The sequence below is a fragment of the Python bivittatus genome, unplaced genomic scaffold, assembly GCF_059951505.1.
Source record: "Python bivittatus isolate LINGU-HERP-01145 unplaced genomic scaffold, Pbiv_v1 ctg000160_np1212, whole genome shotgun sequence".
In the NCBI taxonomy this organism is placed as follows: domain Eukaryota; kingdom Metazoa; phylum Chordata; class Lepidosauria; order Squamata; family Pythonidae; genus Python; species Python bivittatus.
This window is the reverse complement of record NW_028277076.1, coordinates 5,364,562-5,377,941: the sequence shown is the minus strand read 5'-3', so window position 1 is coordinate 5,377,941 and position 13,380 is coordinate 5,364,562. Positions and strand designations below refer to the sequence as shown.

The 13,380-nt window shown below is 43.3% G+C and overlaps 1 protein-coding gene across 4 annotated transcripts in view; it reads left to right on the top strand.

Moving 5' to 3' along the window:
* MVB12B (multivesicular body subunit 12B) overlaps window positions 1-11,701 on the top strand; it is a 61,359-nt gene extending 49,658 nt beyond the window's left edge. For 3 of the 4 annotated variants that reach the window (XM_088147008.1, XM_007439308.4, XM_088147009.1), the window contains exons 9-10: window positions 680-739; window positions 7,025-11,701. In XM_088147008.1, coding sequence (XP_088003134.1) covers window positions 680-739; window positions 7,025-7,111 — 147 coding nt within the window. In that variant the 3' untranslated portion in view covers window positions 7,112-11,701. The remainder of the gene's footprint in view (window positions 1-679; window positions 740-7,024) is intronic. The other variant, XR_015797296.1, reaches the window with a different exon arrangement.
* Window positions 11,702-13,380: the final 1,679 nt, after the last annotated feature.

The window sequence follows — 13,380 nt, the reverse complement described above, 5'->3', positions numbered from 1 at the left end:
GCCTTGTCGGGACCAGAAAGCTAAGCAAGTGCAGGCCTGATTAATGCTTGGATGAGGTATTTCCAGAAAAGGGTGTAGGCTAGATTGGGAAGTTGAAAACATATCCGGGAAGAAAGCAGTGGCAAATCACTTCTGTATCGCTGCCCCGAAATCTCCATGGAGAGGCCCAGGGGGCCATCTCCAACTCCTTCAGCTCAAAGGAGACGTTCTCTTAATCCACCCCAAGGGATCATAAGTGCACCAAAGTTTGAGTTAAGCAGTCCTTCTTGTCTTATTTAATATCAGCTGATTCTCTAGATCCTTGGGGGGGGGGAAGTAGTTGTTTCCCTCCTTGTTCAGTAGAACCCCAGATGTTCACGTGGCTTTCCTCACTTCGCAAACTGAGGTGTTGCCCAGATGCCTCTCCTTGTTCCAACTTAGCATGAGATGATGGTGACCTTTGCTTCCCTCACCTGCCTCCTCTCCTGTTTCTCGCTGAAGCCCTAGTCCTATTCCCAAGCAGATCTCTTTGTCATTCGGTGCCCTACTGCCTCCTGGTATTGGACTACAGTTCCCATAATCTTGCTGACTTGAGGGGGGAGGAGATGGGAGCTTTAGTCCAGCTGAAGATCCCAAATAGGGAAAGGCTGAATTAAATCCTTAAGATTTAAATAGCATATTTCTATCTTTCCCTGTTTAGATGCAACCTGTTGACCTCCTGGGCATCACGATTAAATCTTTGGCTGAAATTGAAAAAGAGGTGAGTTTTTCTGGTGTGCTCTGGTCTCCCCGTACTCTGTTTTTGCAGTTGGAGAAGAGCTCCCCCCACCCTGCAGTCAACATTGCCTATGTATTCCCCATCTATTAATCTGTTATTATTATAATTATTATTATTATATACACAACAGCATGAAATCACAGCTGCCAGTTCTCCAGCTGGTGTTGGCCTTCATTCACATCAAGTTCTTCCCAAGAACCTCGGATGTTGTAACATATCGGCGTAGTAGATGTGCAGATCCAAGCAGGGTGGCCTTTTGTAATTGACAGATGGAAATGTTGTCAATGCGCAGATTTTCTAAGTGCCATCCAAGGTTTTTTGGTATGGCACCCAGTGTGCCAATAACCACTAAGACCACCACCACTGCCAGTTTATGCCATAATCCGTCAACTTCAATTTTCAGATCGTGATACTTTATGATCATCTCCTCCCCCTCTCCCTCCTTCTCCTTCTCCTTCTCCTTCTCCTTCTCCTTCTCCTTCTCCTTCTCCTTCTCCTTCTCCTCCTCCTCTTCCTCCTCCTCCTTCTCCTCCTCCTCCTCCTCCTCCTCCTCCTCCTCCTCCTGCAACATTCTACATCTGCCCCCACTTTTACAAGCAAACTTGCATTGCAGGGAGGCCATGGGTCAGCGCAAGTTTGAATAATCTGATATTCAATTTAATGTGAATTGTAAATTGATGTAGTATAGTATAGTATAGTAATGTCAATTCTGGCTCTTTCATCCATTATAATATTATATTATATATAATATAATATAATATCATATCATATCATATCATATCATATCATCTCATCTCATCTCATCTCAGTTCTGGCTCTTTCATCATTTTATATATATATATATATATATATATATATATATATATATAAATAAATAAATAAATAAATAAATAAATAAATTCCCCTCTCACCTGTATGGGTGGTCTGTGTCTTCCTCAATCTCGGGGCCTCTACCAGAGGCCTGGGAGTTTGAGGGTTCTGCGCAGTGTCTTAGCTGTTCCTAGCCATGCACTCTTCTGGACAGACACTATCACCACTGCTGTCTTCAGGTCCTTGTCTACTACCACGATGTCTGGTTGATTGGCCAGTACCTGCCTGTCCGTCTGGATCTGGAAGTCCCACAGGATCTTAGCCTGATCTGATTGATAGATAGATAGATAGATAGATAGATAGATAGATAGATAGATAGAAAGATAGAAAGATAGAAAGATAGAAAGGTAGAAAGATAGAAAGGTAGAAAGGTAGAAAGGTAGAAAGATAGAAAGATAGAGGTAGGTAGGTAGGTAGGTGGATGGATGGATGGATGGATGGATGGATGGATGGATGGATAGATAGATAGATAGATAGATAGATAGATAGATAGATAGATAGATAGATAGATAGATAGATAAGATGAAAGAGCCAGAACTGAGAGGAAAAGAATCTGAATTCATTTGATTCACATCTTCAGGGATGCTGTGTGGTTTCTGCCATCTCTTCTTCCTTTGCTTTTCTCCCTTTTAGCAGCCAACCCTCTAGAGCGTAGTCATATGTAATGGTCTTTAAGTGAAACATATTTGCTAACTGGCAAGATTTCAGAAGGGTTTTTACTCTCTCCGTATCTTTGAGTTGAGAGTTTGGGCTATCTCCCCCCACCCTCGATCCCCGCCTTCCCCAATGACTGAAAAGATCGGTCTTGATTATAATTGCTCTTACCCATGCATATCTAATTTGTGTCTTTTTAAGTGTTAATTAGTAAACAGTTTGAGCTGACATCTTTATGCCTTGGCGTGTTTGAAAAATAGCTCTTGGGGTTTTTTCACTCCGGGCACTTGCCATAGCTCCGTGATGTTGGCATGAAATTAACAGAGACATGGGCGCTCTGTAGATTTTAAAAACGTCTTACAAAGGCTTTCTTCCTTGATAAACACTCCTGGATGCCTCCTGATTTTTATTTCTGTGGGAGAAGAAGCTGAGAAATGGGTGCCCAGATGTTCCTCCCGGTACTGTATCATTGCAATTAGAGTATCCCCATTCCCCAGTTAAACTTAGCAGCAAACAACCCCACGTCACGATAAAGCTTGAAATATCACATCCCTTCTCTTAGGCTGCCCTCTACCTTTATTTCTTTTCAGAAATAACCAGAGATTATTGGGGGGTGGGGGGAAAATAAGAATCCTTACAAGTCATTTATGGTCACGCAGTGCCATCTAGTAGCCTTATCAATGATTGCATCTGGAGGAGAGGAAAAAAATGCTGTGAGGAAAGTACAGTCTGCTTTTTCTTTTTCCCAACTTTTTTTTTTTAATTTAATCAAAGGAGGAAGAGTGCTTCTGGTGCTCTTTTTCTAAGGACAAGAACAAATCTTGTGGCTGGGGTGCATTACGAGCCAGGTTGGATGTGAAGATCCTATCTTTCATGGCACAATCTTCCTCCCAGCCTTCTGAGTCTTCCTGTTTGCCATGCTTCCTTTCAGTCCCAAGAGAAAACATCAGCAGAATCTCCTCCCAGATTCCTTCTTCAGATTGGAAAATCTGGGGAGCAAGAGAAGCTGCAGAGGATGAGAGATGGAGATGAGTGAATCTCCTCTCCAGCATCTGCATCTTCCTTGGCTTCTGTAATGGTACGCAGGAATGACCTTGGGAGATAGGAGGAAGAGCCGCAGACTAGGCAACGGTCAGACTGAGCCTGCAGAAGGAATGGGGGTGTGGCAAATGTCTCAGAAGGGACACTCCCTAGTTTTTTGGACTGTAAAGGTGAGGGGTGGGGAGAGAGATGTTCTTTCAGACTTGTAAGGTTCTGTTAATGTAGCCTTACAATAATACCAGAGCTAGTACTTCTGGGTGTGCTTCTTGTCTGGACTACCCTGCAAGGCTGACAGCTTCTCAGCCTTCTATTCAATGGAGACCTCAGGAGGCACTCCTCCCAGGTGGGGGTTTCAAGGAGGCTACAGAAAGATAGAGAGAGGGGGAGCAGACAGTCATCTCTCCAGTATCTGCAGCCTTCCTGGCGTCCCATACTTTAATTCCAAAGAGAGACCCCAGGAGGGAACTTCTGGTGGAGTTCCCACATCAGTGAAGGAGGTTTCCAAGGGTGGAAAAATACATAATCTCTCTCTCTCTCTCTCTCTCTCTCTCTCACACACACACACACACACACACACTCAAAAGGAAATCAAAATAAATTCTCCATCCCTCCGTTGATGAGATAGGAAACACAGGAACTTCTTCGCAAGGGAAGAAAAGTGGGGAGAGTGGAACGTTGGAACCTTCCAACCTAACTGGGCCACAGAGAGGACTCACAAACTGAAACTGGGGTACCATGTGACGACCATCCACCTGGGCTGACCCATGGGTCACCCAGAAGTGGGAGATGACTATCATCCTCCCTCAAATGGCCATTTAGCAATTGGTCTTAGCGACTTCCCCGGGTTGCAGAGGTGACCAGAATCCCAGTTTGCATTCGTTTTCATTTGAGGTCTGGGGGAACATTGCACGGCATCCATGATTGGCCTCCAGCATCTGGCTGAATTTAAACCACGCTTTTCCTGCTTCAACTGGGACACTGGTTTACTTTTTGGCTAGCTTTAAAACCTCGTGATGGGGAAGTGAGATGAAAGACACTAACTAGACCTGGGCTAAATTTCCCATCCTCTTTTCTGGGAGATTTGTTCTGGTTTGGAATATTGAGTTATCCTCCATGTATTCAGCTAGTTTTTCTAAGCAGTCCCAACCAACAAGGTTAGCAACTGTGTGCTGCACAAGGTGTCCAGGCTGCTTAAATGCTCAGGTTGCAAGCGGGCAGCAAAGTGTTTTCTCTGAGGAACGGGCACTTTTGTTGCATTAGGAATGTGAGCGTGGTTCAGCCCCGCTAGATGTAGCAGTCACCCAAGCCCTTTTTCCAAATGCCCGAATCCATTTGGGGCTTTAAAAGCAATCAGATGTGAAAGAGATGTGCTTCTTGCCCTAAGAGCTTACAAGTCAAAGATTCAGTGATGGGGGAGGGAAGAGTGGGGTTCCCCGTGTGACAGAAGAGTTTATTTTCTAGATAGAGTGCAAGTATAGAGTTCTGTCAGTCCTTAAAGAAGATAGACAGGAAGCTAAAGGAACTGGAGAAGAGGAGCAGTTGGCTGTTTTGAAAAGAGACACAGGGGAAGGGAAGGGGAGGGAGGGAGGGAAAAGAGAGAGGAAGGAAGAAGGGGAAAGAGGAAAGGGAGGAAGGAAAGAAGGAACAGGAATAGGAAAAAGATGAAGGAAGGAAGGAAGGAAGGAAGGAAGGAAGGAAGGAAGGAAGGAAGGAAGGAAGGAAGGAAGGAAGGAAGGAAGGAAGGAAGGAAGGAAGGGGAAAGAGAAGGAGGGAGGGAGAAAGATGGAAGGGAGTGTAGAGAGAGAGAGGAAGGAAAGAGGGGAAAGAGGAAAGGGTGGAAGGAAGGAAGGAAAGAATAGGAATAGGAAAGAGATGGAGGGAAGGGAAGGGAGATGAGAGAAGGAAAGGAAGAGAAGGAAATCATTCTGTAAGGATTTTGGAGGTTTGGTAGTTTTTTTTAATGCATCTCTGAGTAAATGAGAGACAGAATATAGCAGCCCTCTACTCCACCCCTGATGGTTAAGATACTAAGTTACGGAAAAAAACAATCAGTAAGAGAATAGATCATTTCAGTCAACCATTTCATCCTTGTGGGGTGATAGCTCTGAGTCTTTAAATTATATTTATTGCATGCCCCAGAAAAGTCTTAGGAAAAAGTTTGTTTGGGGGCACACTTCTGAGCAAATAAACCTAGGTTTCCCCTATACATGCTGACACTGAAATGAAGGTGTTCCTGAAACAGCCCCTGAACTCTGGACCTCCGAGAACTTGTTTTGATCCTAACAGTGGTGGAACTGCTGATTAACTCCAGGAAAGGCCAGAAGTTCCACCTACAAGATGAGTAAAACTGGAGATGCTCCTGCCTGAAACCCAGAGTGTTAATGAGAGGTCTTCCATGCCAATGGAGGCCTTCATCTTCTCCAGTGTAAAGCCATTCCATGGTTCAGACAGAGACTCATCACCCATGCGTGGAGGGTGCCAGCTTGGAGAAGCTGCAGCAAGTCTTGGCATCCGTGAGGGGTTAAGATTTGTGGTTGAAATAAAGTTCTAGAAAGAGTAAGGCGGTTTAAAATATAAATGCGATTCCAAATTATGTACCTCAAAGGTGGATTTGATCAATATATGAAGAATAGGGGATCTATTCAGCATGGGGGTTAGCAAAAGAATATTACTTCTTATGATGCAAAGGCCCAGGTTTACAATCTTGGGTTGACGATCCATGTTTACTCACTGCTTATGGATTCTTGATTGCTATCATGGAAGCAGTAACCAATATTAGACAGCATTCCCAAGGTTTAATGCTGTGTTTACAAATGGATCTGCTTTGTATATGTCTGTCTGTACTTTTTCTTTTCGTTTCTGTTTGTCCCATGTAGGCGTGTGATTTTTGATTTCAGGGTATTGCAGGGGTTTGGCCACGAGATGGCAGCATTGCCATGTAAATGTTGCACTGCCGTTCCACCTTTAATGAACAGTTTGGCAAGTGTGCAAATCACATCCCAGACCCTGTTCTTCCCTTCCCATGACACAATGGGGATTTCACCTGATTGATTGATTGATTGATTGATTGATTGATTGATTATGTGCCATTGAGCTAGACTAGGACTATAGATTATTGTGATTACGCGCCATCCAGTTGGTGCCAACTCTTAGCAACCACTAGATGGATTTTCTCCATGATGATCTCCATGATGATCCTCAGCCTGGTCCTTCAGCTCTTCCAATGGTGCCCCCATCACCACTGTAGCTGAGTCCCTCCACCTTGCTGCTGGTCGTCCTCTTCTTTTCTTTCCTTCCACCTTTCCAAGCATGATGAACTTCTCTAGGATTTGCATGGCTTGCCCAGACAGAAATCGATGGATTGATTGTGTGCCATTGAGTCAGTGCTGACTCTTAGCAACCACGTAGATAGATTTTCTTCACGATGATTTCTCTCTAACCTGGTTCTTCAGCAATTCCAGCGGTACCTCCATCACCACTGTCACTGAGTCCATCCTCCTTGCTGCTGGTTGTCCTCTTCTCTTTCCTTCCACCATTCCCAGCATCAGAGCCTCCTCCAGAGAGCTGGGTCTCCACATAATGTGTCTGAAGTGGGGTGGTTTGAGCCTGGACATTTGAGAACTCTGGGTTGATTGGTTCAATGACCCATCGGTTTGTTTTCTTGGCTGTCCGGTTGTTCACCTTGCTTTTTGTCTCCTGCAGTATGACTACAGCTTCCGGACTGAGCAGAGCGCCGCAGCAAGGCTCCCTCCCAGCCCCACCAGATGCCAGCAGTATCCGCCCTCCTGAAATCTCTCAACTCCTTGGAGTCTAACGCACACGTACTACTGAGAAGCGAAAGGATTCTCCTCCTCGCTCTGTAACCTTTTCCCCAGCCCCTCCTGCCCCCGACAAGCAGTATTAATGGAGGCCCTTCCAGCAGAAGGGACATGAAGCATTGGTTTTTGTTCTTCCTCTCTCTATTGGTCCCTCCCCCCCCCCCCTTTGTACAAAATAACTGGATAGTATTTCTCTTCCTCTTTTTTATACCCACTTGTCCTTGCCGGTTTGCAAGTTTTCACTCGGCTGCGTGAGTCCTTTCTGACCCTCCCAGTTCCCCTGGGATCAGCCCCCTCGTGACTGAAGAGACATGGACCTCCATGGAGGCTTCTGTCTGTCTGGGTTAATTTATTGTGGTTTTTGTGGGTGTGGTTTGCATTCCTGATCATTGACTCCTCCGAGGAGCTGCTCCAACTCGGCTGAAGTGTCTTCTGCTAAACTGTCTAACAAAAATGAGAATAGGTTCCCTAGGGGGATGGAAATCTCAACAGGGCCGAGCTGATTGGCACTGACTTGTTTTGGAGAGGGGCCTAAGCGTGTCGTCTCATATGGTCTGGTAGACTCCATGGATAGATCTTTCTCTAAGCCAGAAGCATATCATCTTTAGCTGTTCCCTCTACAGCTGGCCAGCTGCATCTGGTGTCCCCCGGCTGACCAGAGGCAAGCCAGGTCCATCCTGTATCTCATAACCGGTGTTAGTTTTCTTCAGCACTGGCTTTTAAAGGGATGGGAAGCCTCTGGCGTTGCTTTCACCATCAAACTCACACCATCTTTGGTGGCTTGAACCAGCTTCAAGTGTGTTGCCTGAACGGGACTTCTTCTTTTGGAATTCTCCGAATCCCTTGCCCAAGTCAGCTGTCAAAGTGATCTTATTCAACTCCATTTCTGAGCCTTTTTAAAAAAAAATATATACATATAAATGATTTATTTCTTAGCTTTTTTTTTTTTTTTTTTTTGGCAAAAGGGTTTAGTCCCCATGCTCCTCTGGAAGGTCTAGAAATCTCCAGTGGTTCTCTCCACAAGTTTTGTGCATCTTGAATTCTTTCTTCTGTTATAAATAGTTGAATTGAGCAACTGAAGGGCCTGCTGATGTAACTGGGCTGCTTAAGGTGAAACTGTTTGTTCGGTGTTCTTCTGGAGATCTTGGCATAAGCCAAGACATTGATTCATAATGAGGCCAGATCAAGTATAATGTAAGCTCCAGTCCATGAGTAATGGCTCCAAACTTGTTACTAAAACTTAAATTATTTTGGGAAACCTGTGAACTCCTGTGCTGCTTTTTTGTGATTTGGTGCCAGAGAACAAACACTACATTGTAGAGGTGGGAGGAGGACAGATCCTTCTCTCTCCTCTTTCATTGATTTCCTTTCTCTTTGATAAAAACCAGGTGGAAAGTTTCCAGCATGTGACATGTAAATAAATACTGGTTTGTTTAACTGTATTAAAACGCAGTTGCCGTGGTTGTAAACCTCAACTGCTCTTGGGGTTATTTTAACTTTTTCTGTAGTAGTTGATTCATAGCAAAGAGGGCTGTTTTATACCACATAAAGTGGATGTCTTCCCTCTCCTGCCCCAACGGTTTACAAATGGCCTTGCAGAACTGGGTTTGTGGAGGGTTGGTTTGATGATGGGTCTGCAGCACGATCCAATCAAGCTGTTCAACCCTCCTGTCTTCCTTTTAGCAAGCATGATCCATGTCTTGATTTCTCTACCATTTCTTTGGTTTCGCCAAACTTCTCCGATTCTCATGGTCCACTGCCAACAACCCAACTGCCTTTCTCTGCCCGTCCAAGCAGAAGACCTTTGTCAAGGAATTAAGTAGGTAAGAGATCACAGCAGAGAAGTCCCTGGTTTAGGCAGTTCCTGAAGATACTTGGAAATCAGCCCTGCATATGGTAAAGATGCTTTTCCATTAACACAGTTCAAAGAGAGTTAATATGATGACCAGGGTGCGTGAATTGAATCTGGTTGAGGAATTTGATTTGAGTTTGGGAAGTCAGGTCAAATGAAGTTGATTTGGAAAGCCATTCTTATTCATTTATCATTTAGCTTGGTAAGCTGGCATACTGTACCTTTGGGTCATCCAGACGGAGATGGATCCTTGAAGGTTTGTGGAATCAGTTCAATACAGCAGAGCTTGGCCGTCCCCTTAATCAGGACTTCTTCCAGATGGAAGAAAGCAAACCTTGCTGCATTCAAAATTGCAATGTGAAAGCCACTTTGGGAGGACCTGTGTATGGAGAGATCCAGATGGTACGCCTCTGCTGCAGTCTTACCTTCTCAACAGCTGTGTGGACAAGAGAGACCCCAACCTGGTTGAACTCGTTTTTGTGGAATCGTTCTGTCTTGCTAGATGGTTTCCTGCCAGGCCGTAAGGTAGCCAACAAACTTCCCTGCCTCAAATTTTGGACAAGTACTGTTGGGTAAATTCAAATGAGGTTGAACTCATTCTGTGACCTTGTCTTCAAAGCCACGTCCTTGGTTCTTAGAACGCTGAAAGGTAAAACAGGCAGGAGGCAACCATCATAAATTGTATGGTCCTCAACTCCCAAGAGGAGAAAGGAAGCGAAATGGCATAAAGGCCAGTGGTGGCTTCCTGCAAGAGAAAGAATTAAACCCAACCAGGCCAATGCACCAGGGCAGAATATAATCCAGGGCTTAAAATGAACCTAAATGGTACTTCCTGACCTTTCTGCATTCTAAGAACCAAGGACGTGGCTTTGAATTCAAGGTCACAGATAGTACCAGAATAGCACCTCAGGCCAAGGGAAGGTCTTGTTTGTAATTAACACCTTGCAACATTCTGGTGTAAATTTAGGTGGATTTTCTTCCTTATCTGGTGAGAAGACAATGACAGATAATGTACTGCCAAGTTCTGGTGAAATTCTAAAGTCATACTGGCTTTCGTCCAACTGTTCTTGGGCACTGCTTCTCCTCCCCTACCCACCCACTGGATAGAATGCAATTTAACTTTTCTGCAGAGCAATGTTTGAGTACATGACACACCAAGGTTACCACTGCATCCCCCTTTTTTTTTTTAAAAAAAAAAGACTCTGTCATGGATGATTCTCAGAGAACTCTCTTGGCGTTACCATGAAACTTAATTTTTCTGAGACATTAGACTTCTTACATGGTATTTTGCCTCCCTCCAGTATTGATTGAATAGTATTTATTTCCATATTTGGATGTATACATGTAATTTAGGGTGCTTATATTTCATGCCACTCTTAAGTCCTTTACATTGCTTCCTTCCTTGTTCCATATTTTTTCCTTCGGGTAACGCATATATGGTCCTCTCAGTGTATCATTTCAAGTTAGAGGTTTGTAGAATCAAAACTGAAGTCAACTTCAGAAAAAAGGACCGACTCATCTCCCTTCACCATATGAAAGGGAAGGTGATGTTTTTAAACAGGAGCTATGCCTCTGCTTACAACCAGAAATGGTGGAAGACAGGAACCAAAAGGGTAGGGTGTCATGCCAAACTAAACTGGGCAAAATTTTCTTAGGAGTTCAGAGAAGAGAAGTGGAATTCAAGAACTCATCCTTGTTCTCTCAATACTGAAAAAGTTATCCATAAAGGAGCCTACGTCTTTTTTATTCTTTTTCTTTTCCTAATTGGCAGGTTGGTCCTGCCGCCGGGATCATCAGTACTTTCTGTTGTTCTTAAAGGCCATTTTTGATGGCCCACGTTGACCTTCATGCTCTGTCTCTCTGTGTTGGATCAACTCTCCTTATCCTTAGCCATTGACTAGAGATGGCGGAACATGAAGAAGCTGAAGGCCACCAATGGTTGGGAAGAAACAGACAGGTCCACTTCTACCTCCTGCTAGTAGAGGCTGCTGGTGTAACATTGTTTTGACCACCCAACACTGAAGAACTTTTTTCTCAAGCAGGGTAACCATCTTCCATGGATAGCGCTTTGTCCAGGACCAAGCAGTTGTGTGTGTCTCATCACAGGTAACAGTTGCACGCCTGTGGATTTTTTTGTCTAATCCCCACCAAGCTGGCTTCCCATCATATCAATGGGTGCAACGGACTTGCCTTGTTTACTGTATTGTTCCAGTCATTGCCACTAGACGGAGACAAAGGATTTGTGGATTTTTCTTGCAAATTCCAGTGCTGTTTGTGCAACTTTCCTTGGTCGTGAGTCTGAGTTGCACAAATGAAAATGGGTGCATTATTTTCTGTCCCCACCCACCCAAAACAGAACACAAATGCTGTTATGATTGGCAATTGGTGGGGAAATCTGTGGGATTCTCAGAAATGGGCGCTTGGAGGGTGACTTACAGGACTACACACACCCGTGGGCAGCTGATTGGTTCAGAATAGGTTAAATTTGTGGAGTATTTGTGTGTGTGTGAGTGAAATGGATTATTTGTTGTGTGAAATTCCATTTTGAAAAAGGTCGCCAATTATCTTTTTAAGGCTGAAGTTGGCCCTGTAGGTCTTGAGTTTAAAGAAAATAAATGTGGGCTCCTTTGAGGTGAAGGAAGATGACATCAGTGCAACATCCTGTGAAATGCATGGATTAAAACATCCATTTTGAACTATTTGATTCAACAGGCCAAAAAAAAAAAAAAAAAGTTAAGCAGCTGGGCATTTTTTAATTGTGTTGGTGTGTGTGTAGGTGTGACTGTTTTTTTTTCCTCCTTGAAGATGCTATGCATTTTATTTGTGATGGGACATTGAAAGTGGATTAAACGTGTTCATTAATCTTATTAATATTACCCTTTCATATTTATTTTAGATTACCTACTTTGTATTTTACAAAGGGAAACTCCTGTCTGAAAATTTAGTCTGTATTCTTAATATAATTTGTTAAATAAAAAAAATTAACCAGTTCCTTTTATTCTGTTCTTTGAAGGCTGTAGTTGTATTTTTGCTCCCATTTCGTTACAAAGGGGAGCGTGTGGAATCCGTCAATGAAGATTTTGCATATTGGAGGACCCTGACACTTTAGCTGCTCCCTGTGTGTGTCTGGAAACCCTGAGACACCATCTAACCCAACAACGTTCTTCCTGAGATGTTGGCTTTTTCCTTTTGGTGGCTATTCTAATTTGGTGAGCATCTTCCAAATTAGAATAGGTTCTTCAGCTCCTACTTTCTGTGTTTTGTTTTAATAATCACTGTATTAAGCATTAAAATTAAACAAACTACATAATAATACAAAATGCAAAGAAAAAAAATAGAAAGTGCAGGAAGAAATACAGAAAAGAAAGAAAAAATAAAATAGCAAAGAAAAAGAAAAGACATATATCAAGAAATGACTTTCCCCTTCGTCACAAGTATAAAGAATTTTAACAACTTATCCCCTTCTCTTAAAATACAACAATCTCTTCATCCCATATCTCAACTCTTAGCTATAAAATGTCCTTAAAACCTTGTAATTCAATCCTGGTCAGAAAAAGTCCATTAAGGGTTACCAGAAATAACAACACATCTATTTTAACCTTGATCAAATAAACCCACTTTGTATTCCTGCCTTTTCCTTTTAACAATCTTGATCTTGAATCCCTTCCAATAATGCCCAAGAGCTTGTTTTCAATTTTTTCCTTGTCCCTTCTCACAAAATCCTTCAGAACTTTGACAGGTCTCTTTTTTAAATCCAATATAAGAAAGTTATCCAAGTCGGTCTTTTGGTTTGCCATTTGTATATCCCCTTTAATTATCATGTTCCGTTCCTACTTTTTGGAGCTCAGAGAAAATGTATACAAGTGGCCGATACCATGGTTTGGAAAACTAGCTCCTCTTGTATCTGAAGAACCTCCCCCTCCTTTCTTTCCATCTCTGCCCATAAGCTTGTCCCTCCTCCTTTTCCAGGTTAAGGAGATTAATCCTTGTGGTTGGGACATTCTGTCTGTCTGTAACCTCCAGAAGAACTGAAGTCTTGAGGAGCAGGGAATGAACTTGCATGTTTGCAAGTGTTCTGGGGCTTGGCAATACTTGGTTCATCAGTGAATAGGAACAGGGTATCCTTCAAATTGCACAATGTATGTGCCTTTTGCAGTTCAGGGCCTGGTTGCAAAGGCATATATGTTTCTTCTTTAAAAGAGACAAATGTTCACTTCCAAACAAGAGGAGTGTTTAATTGCCCCAAAAATATCAGGCAAAAGGGGGGAATAGAGATGGAAATGTTTGTGGGGGCCATTAAACCAGGCCCTGAAATACAAAAGGCATATACACTGTGCAATTTGAAGGAACCCCTGTTGCTATTCACCTCCACTAATAGTCCAAGAAGG